At 38.7% G+C, this 16833-nt stretch overlaps 1 protein-coding gene across 1 annotated transcript in view; it reads left to right on the top strand.

Moving 5' to 3' along the window:
• SELL (selectin L) overlaps nucleotides 1–16833 on the top strand; it is a 31772-nt gene that overhangs the window by 10289 nt on the left and 4650 nt on the right. The window contains exons 4-9 of the mRNA XM_007480745.2: nucleotides 403–510; nucleotides 2082–2267; nucleotides 5675–5860; nucleotides 10175–10360; nucleotides 11105–11233; nucleotides 16235–16253. Coding sequence (XP_007480807.2) covers nucleotides 403–510; nucleotides 2082–2267; nucleotides 5675–5860; nucleotides 10175–10360; nucleotides 11105–11233; nucleotides 16235–16253 — 814 coding nt within the window. The remainder of the gene's footprint in view (nucleotides 1–402; nucleotides 511–2081; nucleotides 2268–5674; nucleotides 5861–10174; nucleotides 10361–11104; nucleotides 11234–16234; nucleotides 16254–16833) is intronic.

Here is a 16833-nt window from a genome sequence, read left to right as displayed (position 1 = left end):
GGTTGGCCTAAAAGTCATCTTTGCAACATCTCTGTAGAAATAGATTGCCAAATTATTGAGCAATAAATATAAGACTACATAGGAGCATTTCTTTAAAAACCGGTGTAACCTTCAAGATCTAATAATATAAGACAAGTATGAAGATTTCAGCCTTTTGCATGCAAATGAATGTAATAATTATAAATGAGCTTATCCATGAAAGTAGAATCTCACAGAGATTTCTATAACATGATCTTGAGCAATCTATCTCAGTTCTCTCCTTCATAAGTTAAGTGGGCTAGACTAGGTTGATCTCTAAGGTCCTTGCTAGTGTAACATTCCAGGATTGATTGAATTTTAATCTTAATGGTTATATGGTTTTAAAAAACTTTAAAATGAATTTCTTTTCTGGTTTTCTTGAAGCTTCTTGTCAGCCTTCATTGTGCAGTGGTCATGGAGAATGTATAGAAACCATCAATAATTACACCTGCAAATGTGATTTGGGATACTATGGGCCCAATTGTGAGAATGGTAAGTAAGATCTCATCTTTTCCTTTCCTTGGCTTTTTCTAATCTAGGGATAAAGTCTGAAGGGAGTTCTTGTTGTTTTGTTAGAGCCGGTCGGCACAGTCACAAAAGATTTTCTGAGAAGTAGGAAGTTTCAGTAAGAAGACTGTGCCTTTTGCAATCTTTTTATTTTTCTGAAAAGGTTTCATAACTCACTCTAATGTGTCAGGAGAACTTCACTGATTAGGAAGCAACCACATCATCCATCATTGAGAGACACACCCAATCAGAGGGTGCAAGCACCTTGTTGACTGTACTTTTTATCTATCTCCAAGGAGAAGACCAAGAAAGAAATGGGAGAAGCTCACCTAGTTACACAAAGCACAAGCTAGAGGTTTTTATGACTTCAGAGACATAATCCTCCCAGAAGTGCCCTGAACTGGGCTATATTGATCAGGAAGCTCAATAACCTCACTTAACAGATAAAGAAACTGAGTGAAAAGCCTAGCCTGAAGTCACATAAATGATAAGATACTAGACATCAGGATCTTCTTTGGATATCTCTTTCCTATCCTGAGTATGGGTAACTAGGGAGTGCAGTGGATAGAGTACCAGTGCTGGAGTCATGAAGACTCCTCTTGCTGAGTTCAAATCTGGCCTCAGACACTTACTAGCTATGTGACCTTGGGCAAATCACTTAACCCTGTTGCCCTAGTTTCCTCATTTTTCAAACGAGCTGGAGAAGGAAATGGCAAACCACTCCAGTATCTTTGTCAAGAACACCCCAAATGGGGTCAGAAAAAAATGGATCCAACTGAAAAATGACTGAATAACTTCCTAACCCCTTGGGAGTTGGATTCAGTGAACTCTAAGCTTTGTTTTAGTTAGCCTAAATTCCATGGTCCTATACTGTAGAAATATTTCCAGACTTTAATTTCTTTATCCATAAGATGAGGAAACTGAACAAGATGATGTCTAAGATTTGTTTGTTTCTGCCTCTGGTATACTATGATTATATAGTTCTTCAGGGAACAACTCAGTAGGGCAGGAATGCACTGGTTATTCCTCTCTATTGCACTGATGTTATAATTTACCCTTTATTCATGTGAAGCTTCTCCAAGAAGGGGTTCCTTTTTTTCATTATTTAGGGCTAAATAGAAGACCATAAAGAGAAGCAGGGTTGTCTAGTTGACTAGATAGCTAGCCCTGGAGTCAGAAACAACTGGATTAAGTCATCTCTCTGATACATGCTGACTCTATAATCCTGGAGAAGTCTCTTGACCCCTCTGCCCCACCTCCATGGCCCCAGCATCTCTCTAACATTATAAATGGAAGATCAGGTGCTAATCTGCATTTGACAAATGGAGTTTCCACACTGGAAGTTCCCTTTAACAATGGGATAGCAAGTCTGGCCCTCCACACTGCTCCTATACCTTCCCTTTCCCCTACCCTTCCCTTTAAAAAAAAAGAGAGGTTCTAATAGATGAATTTGCTGGCTAGCTGTTTCAAGGGTCATTCCTTTCCAACAAAACACATTTGGATCTAGAACAGTTCTCTACTACAAGATCATATTTATGTTTCTTTCCTCATTGAAGTGATTCAGTGTGAGCCCTTAAGGGCACCAGACTCTGGAATGATAAACTGCACTCACCCACTGGAAGATTTCAGCTTCAGCTCCAAATGCACATTCAGCTGCTCAGAAGGAAGGCACTTAATAGGTGCAGAGGACACTACCTGTGAGGTATCTGGGAACTGGTCATCCCCAGAGCCAATGTGTCAAGGTAGGCCACTTTGCTCTGATATTCTTTGACCTTCCATGATCTCTCTGTCCTTTGCAATTCTTTGCAAACTCCATTAAACAAACAAAAAACCCTTCCTGCATCCCCTGTGAGTATCTCATGTAGTATTATGGTATTCTTGTGTTTCCTTTAGAAGTGAGAAGATTCAGGTACTAAATCCTGGCTCTGCCAGCAATGATATGACCTTGGGTAAATTACTCCTTTTTCTGGGGCTTGCTTTCTTAATCAGTAAAATGAGAGCATTGATCCAAGTGATCTCTCCAGGGTCCTTTAGAGATTTAATATTCTTGGTGGTGGTTGTTAAATAATTTCAATCATATTTAACTTTTTGCAATCGCATTTTGGGATTTTCTTGGCAAAGGTACTGGAGTGGTTTTCCATTTCCTTCTTCAGCTCATTTTACCAAATAGGAAACTGAGGTGAATAGTATTTTTTTTTTCTATCAGCTAGAAAGTATCTAAGGCTGGATTTGAACTCATGAAGGTGAATCTTCCTGATTCCAAGTCCAGAGCTCTATTCAGTTAGCTGTCTAAATATTCAATGATACTACAAATTTCGAGATTCATCTCTACTGGCAAAGGACTTAGTATGAATCAGATTCTGTGTTCTCTTTTGTAACAGAGTCCTTGTTTTCAAGGAAAATAAATATAATTCTGTTCACTCTTAGAAGGAACAATAGAATCATTTGTTCAAAGTTGAAGTGTGTTTCAATGCAACTTAAAAAAAAACTTGGCACTCAAGAAATAAGGGCAGCTAGGTGGCACAGTGGAGAGAGCACTAGGCTCTGTTGGAGCCAGGAACACTCATTTTCCTGAGGTCAAATCTGGCCCCAGACACTTCACTTCACAACAATCCAGAGGTAAAATTATTACAAGAAATGAAACAATTTTTATAAAAAATACATGAAGAATGATGAAGTTCATTTGTAAAACTGACCAACTGGAATAGAAATAGAAAGATTTGTATGGCACATAATGACCACTAGCATTTATATGGCACTTTTAAGGTTTGTAAAACACATTTGAAATATCATCTCCTCTTATCCTCATAGCAACCCTGGAAATAATGTAAAATCTGTAAAATGAGGATAATAAGAATATCATTAATATTATAATGTTTTAGTATAATTAATCTATTAGAATACAATTTTATTAATATATGATTATAAAATATTATCTATTATCTTATAATAATCATAATAATATTATATATTCTTATATAGTCTCTCTCTTTCTCTCTCTTTTTACAAAATGAGGAAACTGAGATACACAGAGGATAAGTGATAAGAGGAGAAGTTGCCCAGGGACTGAGGCCAGGCTTGAGCTCAGGTGTTCTTGATTTCAAATCTGGCACTCTATCTACTCCACCACCTACTCATCTTGGTTTAACAAATCAAAATTCGTTTTGGGGCTAGATTCACTAGTCCAACCTTTCTTTACCTTTCCAAATAAAGAAACTAAGACACTAGGAGATTGAGTGATTTGCCTAAAGTCAAACTCAGTGCATCTCCTGCTCTTTCCCTTGATGATAATTATGACACTAGTTAACTAGTTATGTAGCATTCCTTTGACAAATATTAATAGACATTTATTAAAAGCCTACTGTGTACAATTCACTATGGTGAGGACTATGTAAGCATACAAAGAGGTCACCTTTTGTCCCCCCATATACAAAAAGGAGTCTTCCTTTGTATCAAATAAGAATATCAAGCCAAGCAAGTCAATATGTTGCCCATATCTGACGGCATATGTCTCATTCTACCTCTCTACTCTATCTCCTCTCTGCAATGGTTCTCATTATTTGGAAACTTTCTTCCATTAAGAATAAACTTGGGGTTGGGGGCAGTGAGGTGGTCCAGTGGATTGGGAGCCAGGCCTAGAGATGAGAAACCTTGGGTTCAAGTCTGCCATCAGATACTTCTTAGCTTTGTGGACCCTAGCTAAGTCATTTAACTGCCATCGCCTAGTTCTTACCATTCTTCTGTCTGGGGACCAATGCTTAATATCATTTAACACATAAAGATGTTTTAAAATAAAAGAATAAATTTGCCTCTTTGCAATTCCTGCCCATTATTTCTTCTTCTAGGTGACAATCTTTTCTTTAAGTAGTCATTTTTGTCTCTCTGGTACCCAGCTTGGTGCCTTTCAAATAGTAAGCAAAAAATAGATTTTTAAAAAATTGAGTTACTGATTGGAACAATTACTGCCTCATGCCTCAGCAAACTTTAAATTCCTTAGGATTGGGTTCATTTCCTTTGGTTCTTTCATCAATGGAGAAGTGAGAGAGCTGTGTATGTATCTGGACAGAGAACAGTTCAGTTTGACTAAAACATAAATTCGTAGAGACAAATCATGGCGGCAGACTGTGGAGGGCCTTGAATGTTGGGCAGAAGAGTTTGAATTTCACTCAGTAGGTCATAGGAAGCTTCGAATAACGAATATAATAAGAACAACAGTAATTGTGCAATTGAAAGGATGCTGGATTTGGAATCAGAAGATCTATCCTTGAATCCTAACTCAATTACTATCTGTGAGACCTTGACAAATTATTCAACAACTCCAAGCCTCACTTTCCTTATGGATAATATGAAGGACTTGGATTAGATGACTCCTAAGTATCTTCTAAATTTAAATATCCCATGACATGATTAGATCTATGCATGAAATTTGGTCTAAGAATGGAATGAAGTACAGATTAGAGAAGGGAGTAGATCAGGTGGAAAGAAATGTAACAAGATTATCACAATATTCCAAGGTGTGTGGTAGTGAGGGTCCATGTGATGGCAGTGAAAGTACAGAAGAGGAAATAGATATTACAGAGAAAGAATTGATGGGACCTAATTAGCTATTAAAAATGAAGTCAAAAAGAAGATAACATCAAGGTTAGGAAAACAAGAAATAAGTAGTGTTGACACAGAGGAAATTGATAGCAAATTTAGAGAGATACATTTATTATACATTTTTTATACATTTATTATGTTCTAGCCACAGTGTTAATCTTCAGAAATACAAATACAAGCAAAAATAAAGTGTCTCTACCCTGTAGGAGTAAGAAAAGTCAAAACAGAAAAGAAAGTGGGAAAAGTTGAATGGAGGGTTGGAGGAAGAGAAATGGTGCCAGGAGTCACAGTCTGAGTAGATTCTGAAGTGAACATGGCTGGCATGATGCTTTCTCAATTGGAGGTTCCAAGAAAAGCTCATTTATCAGAGAAGTCCAGGGGAGTAGAGGTCTTCACCAGGAGATGACAACTGAGGTGGAAGTAGAAAAGTCATCCTGAGGGCCATGGTCTGGGCTACAGATTGGAGGGGGGCGGGACCAAAAAGATGATACATTCATCTAACTAAAGAAAATTCTAAAAAATGGTACCTATGTTTCCTTTTCTTTCAAAGTGACTCAGTGTGAGCCTTTGATGGCTCCAGAACATGGAATGATGGAATGCATTCATCCCCTGGGGAAATTCAGCTTTACCTCCAAGTGTACATTCAGCTGCTTAGAAAGGATGGCATTAACAGGTGTTGAAGAAGTTTCATGTGGAGCATCTGGAGCCTGGTCATCCCCAAAGCCAATATGTCAAGGTGAGTAACATTTCAGGAAGAATGGCTTCATTAATCTTGGCAGTCCACGTCTGAACAATGAGAAAAGTACCACAAACTGGCTAGAACTCTGCTTGTTCTCAAATGGAATTCTACATGCCCAAAATCTACTTTGTACTTCTTGAATGAGTTTTCGGTTACTAAGATACCTTCAATGACCTTGATTCATTTTCATAGATACCAAGAACAGTTGTATTATGTGGTTCCTTTGTAATTCTATTATAATTCTTTTACAGAAGCCCATCATTTAAGTTCCAGTTGATCATTTAGTCAACAAACATTTATTAAGTCCTTACTACACTAGCTAGGAAAGGGCAGCCAGGTGGTGCAGTGGGTAGAGTGCCAAGGCTAGAGTCAGGGAAATTCTTTTTCCTCAGTTTGAATTTGACTTCAGACATTTACTGGCTGTGTGATCCTGGGCAAATCATTTAACTCCCTTTGCTTCAGTTTCTCATCTGTCAAATGAACTGAAGAAGGAAATGGCAAACCACTCCAGTATCTTTGCCAAGAAAACCTCAAATGGAATCATGAAGAGTTGGGAACAATTGAAAAATGACTGAACATCAAATGTTAACCAACTATTATTCTAAGCACTGAGGACACTGAGAAAAACAAAGACAATTCCTTTCAAGGAATTCACATTCTAATAAAGGAAACAACATGTCAATAACTAGCTGTAGATAAGATCTAATCAGAATAGATGAAAGGTGATCTGGCAGAATAATAATAATAATAACTAGAATTTCTATAGCATTGTAAACTTTGCAAAGTGCTTTAAAAATATTATCTCATATTATTCCCAACATCAACCCTGGCAAGCAGGGATTATCATTCTCACCATTTTACATAAGAGGAAACTAGAAAGACAGAGGTTATGTGACTTGCCCACACTAGTGTTTGAGGCTGGATTTGAACTCAGGTTTCCAGATTCAAGGCCTATTGTTCTATCCACTATTCCTCCTATCTGCCTGGGTGAGGAATGTATTATCAGTTAGAAGGACAAGGAAAGGCTTCCTATGGAAAGTAATATTTGATTTGTCTTTATTTTACGAAGATCCAAATGTCAGTCTTCTTGGGTAGCTAGGTGGTACAATGGATAAAGTGCTAGATCTGCAGTCAGGAAGACCTGACTTTGAATCTGGCCTCAGACTCTTACTAGCTATGTAACTTATTTCTGTTGGCCTCAATTTCTTCATTTGTAAAATGAGCTAAAGAAGGAAATCGCAAATCACTTCAGTGTCTTTGCCAAGAAAACTCCAGATGGGGTAATGAAGAGTTGAACAGGAACGAAATGACTAAACAACACTAAAATGCCAGCCTAGGTCGTAGGTCTTCAAAGATAGGAGGCACCTCAGAAGTCATTTATGAATCATCTCTATAACATTTCTTGCAAGTACTCATCCAACCTCTGCTTGAATTGATGGGGAGCTCACCACCTTCCAAGGCAGTTCATTCTCATTTTTGGAAAAATCTAAATGTTAAGTAATTTTTTCCCTATAGTGAAAAAAAATATATACCTCTGTTATTTCCCCTATTGTTTTGAGTCCTACCAAGTGTAACAAATCTATTCCCTCTTCCATATACTAGTCTTTGAAATAATTGAAGACAATTATTCTGTCTCCCTTGGAGGTTAAATATCTTTATATGTTCTATTAGTTAAACATCTCCAATTTTTTCAACCAATCCACTTATGACACCCTTTTAAACAACTTATTATCTTGGATTCTCTCCCCTAGATGCATTCCAGCTTACCAATTTCCTCTGTAAAATATGGCACCTAGAACTAGATATAATGCCCTAAATGTAGTATGTTCTGCAGAGAATTCTAAGGGACTCATCTCATTTTTTTCAGATGCCCCCAAACCTAGATGAATCTGTGATTTCATTGCAGAGATAGCATCTCCTCTGGTAATAAAGCTGTATCTATGTCCTTTGATCCTTAATGATCTCCACTTTTGGGTTCTAGATCTCTGTGGTACTAATCTCATGTCTTTTAAACTCTGAGTCTGATGCTATAGCCCTGAAAAGTCTTTTAGTACATCTTTGATCCATAATCCCTCTTACTGTGCTCAGAGTTTGCATCTCAGATATTACATCTGCTTAGATTTTAGTGACTTCACAGTTTAAAGCTGAGATTTTTCTGTGGATATTAAGACTGTAGGATCCTCCCATTTGCTCTTTATCAACATCAGAAGCTGAAAGTGCCAGTAATGGACAGCCTAGACCCACTCCTCAACATAAAATCAACCACAAAGAAGGTTTGCTCCTAACCTCTCACTCTTAGAATCTCTGACTTTATTTCAGTCTTTTTCCTCCTCAGCTACCCTATTTACTAATTTCTAAAGCTTTTTCTTCTGAGATCATCTAAACTATATTTATCTTGTATATGCTAATTTATGTATATAGTATTTTTTCCATTAGAATGGAAGCTCTTTGAAGGAAAATAATCATTTTTCTCTTTTCTTTCCATCCCTGTTTCTTGTCACTAATGTTCTTAATAGTACATAGTAAGCACTTCATAAATATTTATTGATTGACTGGAAAGAGTCCTCACACCTATAAAATCATGAATCCCTCAAATACTAGAAAGCTCAAACATAGATGACCTGCTAATCTCTCAAACTTAACGTGTCCAAACTTCCCTTCCCACTCCTACCCCCTGGGGAAAAAACCCTGTTTTTCTTTATTTCATTTCTGTTAGCAGTACCACCATTGCCCAACATTGGTCTCCATATCTTAGACTCCTCGTTGTCTATCAACCTACTACAGTCTATCTTGATCTATCCACATTGGCATTATTATTTTTGGTCTGAACTTAATATTTTTGGAAAGACAATAATAGGCTGTCAAGTGTCCAAAGAAAGGTGAAGAATGTTAGTAGAGAGAAGACCTTGAGATCATGCAAAATGAAAATTAATTGGAGGAACTGAGGATATTTAACCAGGAGAAGAGAAGATTAGGAGGAGGGCATGATGGTCCTTCTCAAGTATTTGTGGAGCTGAAGCCTGAAATGGTGAGCTGCTGGGACCCAGTAGGGATCAGACCTGTTCTCTTTGGATGCAACAGGGATCGGAATTACTCTCTTTGGACCAATGGGGATCAGACCTGTTCTCTAGGGAATCCAGGGTAGAATGGAAATCAATGAATAAAAGTCACAGAGAGACAGATTTACACTGGAGGTAAGGAAAAGTTCCTACTAATTAGAATTATCTGAAGGAAGAATTGGCTGTCTAGAGATGTAGGAGCTTCCCCCTCCCTGGATGTTTTAAAGGAAAATTGCATGACCCTTTGTTGAGGATGTCATAGAGGAGATTTTTGTTCAGGTACAACTTGGTCTAGGTAGCTACTGGAGTCCTTTTCAACTCTGTCATTACATGATTTTGTGATGCTGAGACACCAAAGGGTTTGAGTAGTGATGAAATGACACCAGTTCAGACCAAAAACCTCCATTCCATGTTTAGTGGAGGAGATTTTGAATAGGCAATTAGAAATGTAAGTTCAGAACTTAAGAGCAAGATTGTTGATGGACAGACCGATTTAGGAGATCCATAAAGATATAATAAAAGTGAGATTGAATAAAAATCACCAAGGGAAAGGTCACATTGAGAAGAGGGCCAAGATAAAGCCTTAAGGAATCTCCATATGTACAGAGTGGGAAGAAGAGGAGGTGAAGTTATAGAAGAAAACAGAGAAAGTGGTCATAAAAGTAACAAGAAACCAGGTGAGTTTAGGTTCATGTAAGCCAATAAAGAAATGAATGTTATCACATCAACAATGTCAAATGTTTCCAAAATATGAAGGATGAGGACTGAAAAGGCACCAGTGGATTAGATTAAAATGAACTTAAGTGAATTAAATGTAGTACATATCAAACCATGAGGCAAAGGTTTCAGAGTAGAGTCTCTAGAAAAAATAAAAGGGTTAGAATTTGAACAAGAAAGGCGTAGACATATACCGAGGCAGGAGCCCACCTTTCTGTTCTGATTTTTCCCTCACTAAGGTGTTTTTCTCCTCATGACTATAGAATAGTCCCTATTTCTATTCTCCTAAAGGGGGTAAATGTTAGAAAATGAATAACAGTAATAGGGGAAATACATGGAGAAGTCATTGAAAGAATTTTGGATCAAAGATGTAGAATTGGCAGGGACCTTATAAGTAATCTTACCTCGCTGTCTCACTTTATTGATAAAGAAACAGAGTGGATTTCCATATTTTCCTTGGGCAATTCTATATTGAAACCTACAAATTATAGAAAGTTTCTGCCAGATGACACTGTTATTTTCTTTTTTGTTTCAGAGACTCACTGTGAGCCCTTGGTGACACCAGAACTGGGAATTATGAACTGCACTCATCCCTTGGGATATTTCAATGTCAGCTCCAAGTGTACATTCAGCTGTGCAGAGGGAATATCTTTACTAGGTGCCATGGAAACTACATGTGAAACATCTAGAAACTGGTCATCTCCAAAGCCAATATGCGAAGGTAAACCACTACTCAGGTGTACTAGGGACTACGTGTGATGAGATGGATGAGCAGACGGTGAGGAATAATTTACTGATGATTTTTCCCAACACCAATTAAAAGAAACCAATTTACTTATTGAATTCTATTCCTCTCAGTGCCACTATGGCTGACTTCTCACCTATAGCACATCAGTGCTTACATTATAACAGACATGTTTTTAGATGCATTATATGTGAGTGAAACTATGCTGGTCTTTGAATTTGGCTTTCCATAACTTGTCTCTGTACTTCCTTGAGGACTGGAATGTCCTCACTTCTTACCTTTCCTCTTTTTTTTCCCCTTAATGCTTACTTTCTGCCTTAGTAATGACTTTAAGACAGAAAGGCAAGGATGAAGCATTTGGGTTTAAATGATTTGCCCAAGGTCACACAGCTAGGAAGTATCTATGGCTAGATTTGAACTCAGGTTCTCTCAACTCCAGACCTGACACTCTATCTATTGGGTTAGCTAGCTGCCCACTTTTGCTTTTGTAACTTCCTAGAAGAATGTACCTAGAAAGGAGAGACTGTTTCAGATGAATAGAGCATTTATTAAATGCTTCCTATGTGCTAGGCACCTTGTTAAGTGATGGGAACACACATACAGCTAGCCCTTCCATATTGCAGAGGTTAAGGGAGTGGTTCCCAAAACATACAACTGGACTCCAGTCTGGAGTCCAGTCAACTCCAGTATTTAGAGAGTCCTGTTGTTTTTTTCTTTTAGGAACAAGAAATATTCTATCACCCATCAAAGAGGGTAACTACAATCCTATCTTCATCCCTCTGGGGATTGTAGTCACTTCCTTCTGTGGACTGGCATTTATCATCTGGCTGGCAAGAAGGCTAAAGAGAGGTATGAGATTTTAATTTTCTATGTCAAAATCAGAAACATTATGGGAATACACAAAGGAAATGAAAATATCAACGTTAATATTACCCCTAGTTTGTAGAGATACAAAGAAGAGGCAAAAGACAATCCCTGCTCTCAAGGAGTTTACAATCTAATAGGAAATACACTATTCAAGTAAATATCTAAAACAAGCTATATACAGGATAAATAGAAAATAATTAACAGAATGAAGAAATTGAAATTAAGAAATTTTGGGGAAGGCTTCCTGTAGGAGGTGTGATTTTAGTTAGGACTTAAAGGAAGCCAGAGAGGTCAGTAGTCTGAGTGGAAGAGGGAGAGCATTCTGAGCATAGGGCCAGAGTCAGAGAGAATAACTGGGGCTGATAGATGGAATATCTTCTTTATGGAACCGCCAGGAGTCCAGTGTAACTGGATTGAAGACTATGGGTAGGAAGGTGTAAGAATAGTGGAGGGTCCTAAGTTATGAAAGACTTTGAATGCATTTTTGTATTTGCTCCATGAGACAATAGAAACCCCTGGGGTTTATTGATTAGGATGGGTGATATGATCAGATTTGTGCCTAAACTTTTTTAGTGGCTGAATGGAAGCTGGATTGGAGTGGAAAGAGACTTGAGGTAGGCATACTCACCAGTAGGCTTTTGCAATTGTCCGACTTAAAGGTGATGGGAGATGGCAATGCCAAGGGAGAGAGGGGGACATATTCAGGAGATGCTGCAAAGGTGAAATTGGCAAGCTTTGGCAATAGCGTGGATGTGGGAAATGAGAGTTAGTTAGGAATCCAGGATGACTCCTAGGTTGTGAGCCAGAAAGAAGGAGGATTGGTGTTGTCTTCTGCAGTAAGGGGGAAGATAGTGTGGTAGGGACGGAGCATTAAGGGGCAAGATAATGAATTCTGTTATGGGCATATTGAGTTTAAGTCCTTCCATTCTCACTACCTTAAAAGACCAAATATCTTCTGGAACATACTGCATGGACAATGAAAGCCAATTCCAGATATTTCCTCTTGCTAAACCTGAATTTTGTTCTGGATTCCTTGGGCTGATGAAAGAAGAGCCATTAACTTTAGAATATTTGGAGTACCATACCTCTCTGCTACTCGGCCCCTCTGGGAGGGAAAAGATGACTGGAGAAAAAAACAAGGGTGGGGACATATATATCACAGTTTTCTGAACCTTCAGAAAGTGACCTTGAAAGCAGAAAAACTCCAAAAAAAACTCTGAGTACCCCTCCCATAGCTCTGACTCAACTTGTTTTAAGTGTGTCTCAACCTGAAGTGTTGTGTTATCTGAACCTGCTATTTCAAAATCACACTTTTTAAAGCAAGATCTATGTAAAATGAATCAGTCTGGATGTCTCTATCATTAGATTGAACAACAGACCACCTAATCCTGGTTAGGAGGAAATAAATATGAGATAGTGAAATTTATGCATCTAAAAGAAAACAGTAAAGCATCTAAGTGGTCATTGATAACTGCAGATCACCCAGAGTCCAACAATTCTTTATTTTGACAAATGATGCTTTCATGCTGAAACTCATTTCCTAATCAGTCCTGTTTACAGAATGCCACTTTTTAAAAGCGATTTTCAGGGGACAGATGGATAGCTCAGTAGATTGAGATCCAAGCCCAGAGACGGGAGGTTCTGGGTTCAAATCTGATCTCAGACACTTTCCAGCTGTGTGACCCTGGGCAAGTCACTTGACCCCCATTGCCTAGCCCTTACCACTCTTCTGCCTTGGAACCAATACCCAGTATTGTTTCCAAGATGGAAGGAGTCTGTAACGGTCCTCTAGGTCACTCTCAATATAGTTCAAAACGCAAACAGAGGATATGCTGGGCAAGTTTTTCGGTCAGTGTGGGAGGGAAGTTGAGTGGTACTCTGGGTAACTACAGATCTACTAAACACATCTAAGGCATTTCCATTGATGTGGCCACTGATATCAGTTTTGATCAGGACTTTCATTTTGAACTAAGGTGAGAGAAGCTGCACTCTGGTATGGGTCAGGGTAAACTAGAGGAGGGAAGATTGTTGTGGAATTCTTCCACAGAGGGGATTGTATCCACCAACTCCCACTATTGCCCACCTTACACCCACCCACCTACATGAGGCAGAATGGTCCTTTGAAACAGAACAGAAGAGCCTTGGAGTTAGAGAATTTTTGTTCAAATACCATCTCTAGTCTGAATCCAAGATTTGCCACATGCTATCTGTGTGGCTTTAAGTAAGTCACTCGATCCTTGGGGCCTCAGCATCCTCATCTGTGAATTGGTGGGTGAGTGGTGGTGGGAGATTAGATTAGATGATGTTTAAGGTACCTTCCAGATCTAAATTTATGATCCAATCTGAAAATGATGAGGTTATATTAGAAGATCTTCAAGTCTCAAATCTGTGAACCTGTGAGCCTACAGCCCCATGCCAATTCCCCAGTGCCTCCCATTCCCACAACCCAGAAGACTATTTTTTCTCTCCTGGCAACTGGCAGTCCTCTGAAAGCAGTTTATGGACCCTCAAAGTAACCATTTGTCTAGACAGTCTTTAAAAACTTTTTTATTATTTTTTTTAAACCCTCACCTTCCGTCTTGGAGTCAATACTGTGTATTGGCTCCAAGGCAGAAGAGTGGTAAGGGCTAGGCAATGGGGGTCAAGTGACTTGCCCAGGGTCACACAGCCAGGAAGTGGCTGAGGCTGGATTTGAACCTAGGACCTCCCGTCTCTAGGCCTGGTTCTCAATCCACTGAGCTACCCAGCTGCCCCCAAAAACTTTTAATAAAGATGCTTTCCTCCTACGTTTCAATCCTCTACATTTGTCTCACACAAACAACTTGAGCCTGTATAATCCAATGAAAAGCTTGGTGAAGGTTAAAATGAGCAGTAATGAGAAAGGTGGTAGATTTTTTTTTGTTTTGTTTTCTCCCCCAGTCATTTCTGTACAAGATCTCAGGCAGATACCATGATGATTGACATGCCACTGCTGTGGGAATTTCAAAGAGGGGGCAAACAGGAAACAGATAACAGCTAGACTAGTTACAGTTATGCCAACGAAGACAAAAGACGCCCAGAAAGATCACAGAAGTCATAGGTAGTAAGGACAACCATAAAGCCTCAGTGCATTGCACACAGTAGGTCCCCAATAAATGTTTGTTGAGTTGAATTCTGAGATAGGCAATCCCCAATTTTTCAAGAATTTGTTTGTAAGTCAACAAGAATATTGCAAATGATGGTTAGCAAATTAGTCCCCAGGTAGTTATTTAAATACAAATGTGACTGAAATATGGCATATGGTCAATGAAAAACAGAGTGAACAACTATGTTGCAAATACATGGTGGTTCAGTTATATTAGAGGCTAGCTTGGGAATTTAAGTACTTTGTAACATTGCTTTTCTGTAAAGAAAAAAGTGTGCTGTGTGATTCAGGGAGCAAGGAAATGTTGAAGTTCCATGAATTTGTCTTTCTCCTTTTCCTCCCACAGGGAGTTAGGGGAAAGAGGAGTTGATTGAGAGAGGAAAGGACCTGATGGAGGAAAAGATGATTAAGAGGTCTAAAGAGTCTAAGAGAACTGAGAGGGCTGAGATTGGATGTGAGAAACTGAAGGGAGGGAGGTACCAGTGTGGAAGAGGTTGATAGAAAGGCTCAATTTCCCTTTAGCCCTTTAGAACTCCAACCATAGTCTTTGATCTTGGCAAGATTCTTGGGAACTAGACCTGGAATGATTTCCCTTTCTCCTCACCCCACCCTACTTGGATGAAACACAAAAGCTTCAGTAATACATTTTCCCTTTTGACCACCCAGCTCACGATGAAAAGAGAACATAGTAAGATACCAGGAGCATATCTTTTCCCCTTAACCTTTGTTTTGCTGGCTCCCCTTTACACAGCAAGAAGGGAATATGGCCGATTGGGGGAACACTCTGGCTAAGAATACATACAAGTAAGCAGGTGCCTCTACTCATGACTAGTATCATCACTGTAAGGTCAGTCAGCAAGTACCATCAACTCAGGGGAGGAAACCGAGGCAGAGGTACTCTAGGGATACTTTTCTTGGTTGAATAGGAACAGAACTAGAATAAAAACATAGATTCCCAACCAGATGTGGCCTGGACCCACGGTCCTGACATTCATTCAGACTAATGCAGTGTTGTGTATGTTTTGTGGTTGGGAGAGTTTTCCACATGAACCAATGCACAGGATGAGAATAGGGTTTGAAACTAAACTCATACCCACTTAGTTCCCTTTTCTCTAAAAATAAGCTCTCTCTATAGGACTAGGGTCTTATTGATGTACAGCTGTAGCTTTCATTGTTTTTTATTGCAAAGAAAAGTACATGAAAAAAGGCAACATAAAATTTGAAATGAATGTATGAATGAAAAATCTTTATAAGTGATTTACCCAAAGTCACTCAGGGAATATATAAGAAAGCTTGTGTTTGCACCCTAGATTTGGACTCTGGTGCCAAATGTGTGTGACAGCTTCTAGGAAGGCATAAGCATTGTCATTCTGAGTCAGTCACTCATGGTCCCATCTAGCCCAGTGTTCCCTATCACTCCAAGTATTTAGAGCTTGAAGGGAAATTAGTCTCTCAATTTATTCAACCTTCTCACTTTAGAGATGAGACCAGACTTGCCCAAGGTCTTAACCCAGGTCTTCTGACTTGAAATGTACTATTTTTCCCATCACTCACCATTATCTGTAGTCAAATTCTGATAATGACATCAACAGTTAGACTATGTTTGTTAGTTCTCTTTGAATTAAGATTTCTAACTAGTAAGCTTTAAAAAGAAAATTATGTTTATGTACAATAGACATTTAGTAAAAGTAAAAAAAAGTAGACAAAAGTGAAAGTTTAAAAAAGCAAAGTTTAGTTCAAATTTTTAAAACAGTTGGAGATGGAGAACCTTCTTTAATAAGACTATGATGCATCTCGGTATCATTTTCTGACCTGTTTTTGTTAATGACATCTGTTTCTTGTTTCTCCCTCGTTGATAGGTAAGAAGTCTCCAAACAGGTAAGCCTCTTTCCTCAATGTACTTCCTCTGTAAAGATGTCTTTTAATTTTTCTCCTTTTTGGATCCTTGCCTTGTTTTCCAGACTGAAGCTGAGCGGTCCCTTTAAAGGGCCATGCTTCTGTCCCCAACTGAATTTAGTAGCTAGAAGTTAGGGTAGATGGTACAAAACACAAACAAACCCTAAAACTCCTCTGTTTACAGCCAGGATATATTCGTGTGCTGCAGTCTATTTAAATTAGAGGCCACTTTCTAGACTGTCCAAGATTTCTCTTTGAAGAATGAAGTTCTGGAATTGTATTTCTGCCTGCCCTAAGAAAGTGAATGCCCAAATTGAGGGTACATGTAAATATTCAATTTAATTTAATATTAAAAATCCATTCATAAGAGAGATGGCTAAATTGTATCTCTTTAGGTTTCAGGGTGGCAGATAAAAATTTTTTTTTTGAGATTTTAGGGGGAAGGATATTAGGTAATAGGAATTGTTGAGATGAGAATTCAGAAGCAGGTTAACAGGCCAAATAGAGGGTAAGCCAGGTCTCTGGGGAATCTGGGACCTCAAGAGGGTATTTTTTTGTCTTG

The sequence above is a fragment of the Monodelphis domestica genome, chromosome 2, assembly GCF_027887165.1.
Source record: "Monodelphis domestica isolate mMonDom1 chromosome 2, mMonDom1.pri, whole genome shotgun sequence".
Taxonomy (NCBI): Eukaryota; Metazoa; Chordata; class Mammalia; order Didelphimorphia; family Didelphidae; genus Monodelphis; species Monodelphis domestica.
The sequence above is the reverse complement of the archived record's forward strand: the minus strand, read 5'-3'. Positions and strand labels throughout refer to the sequence as shown.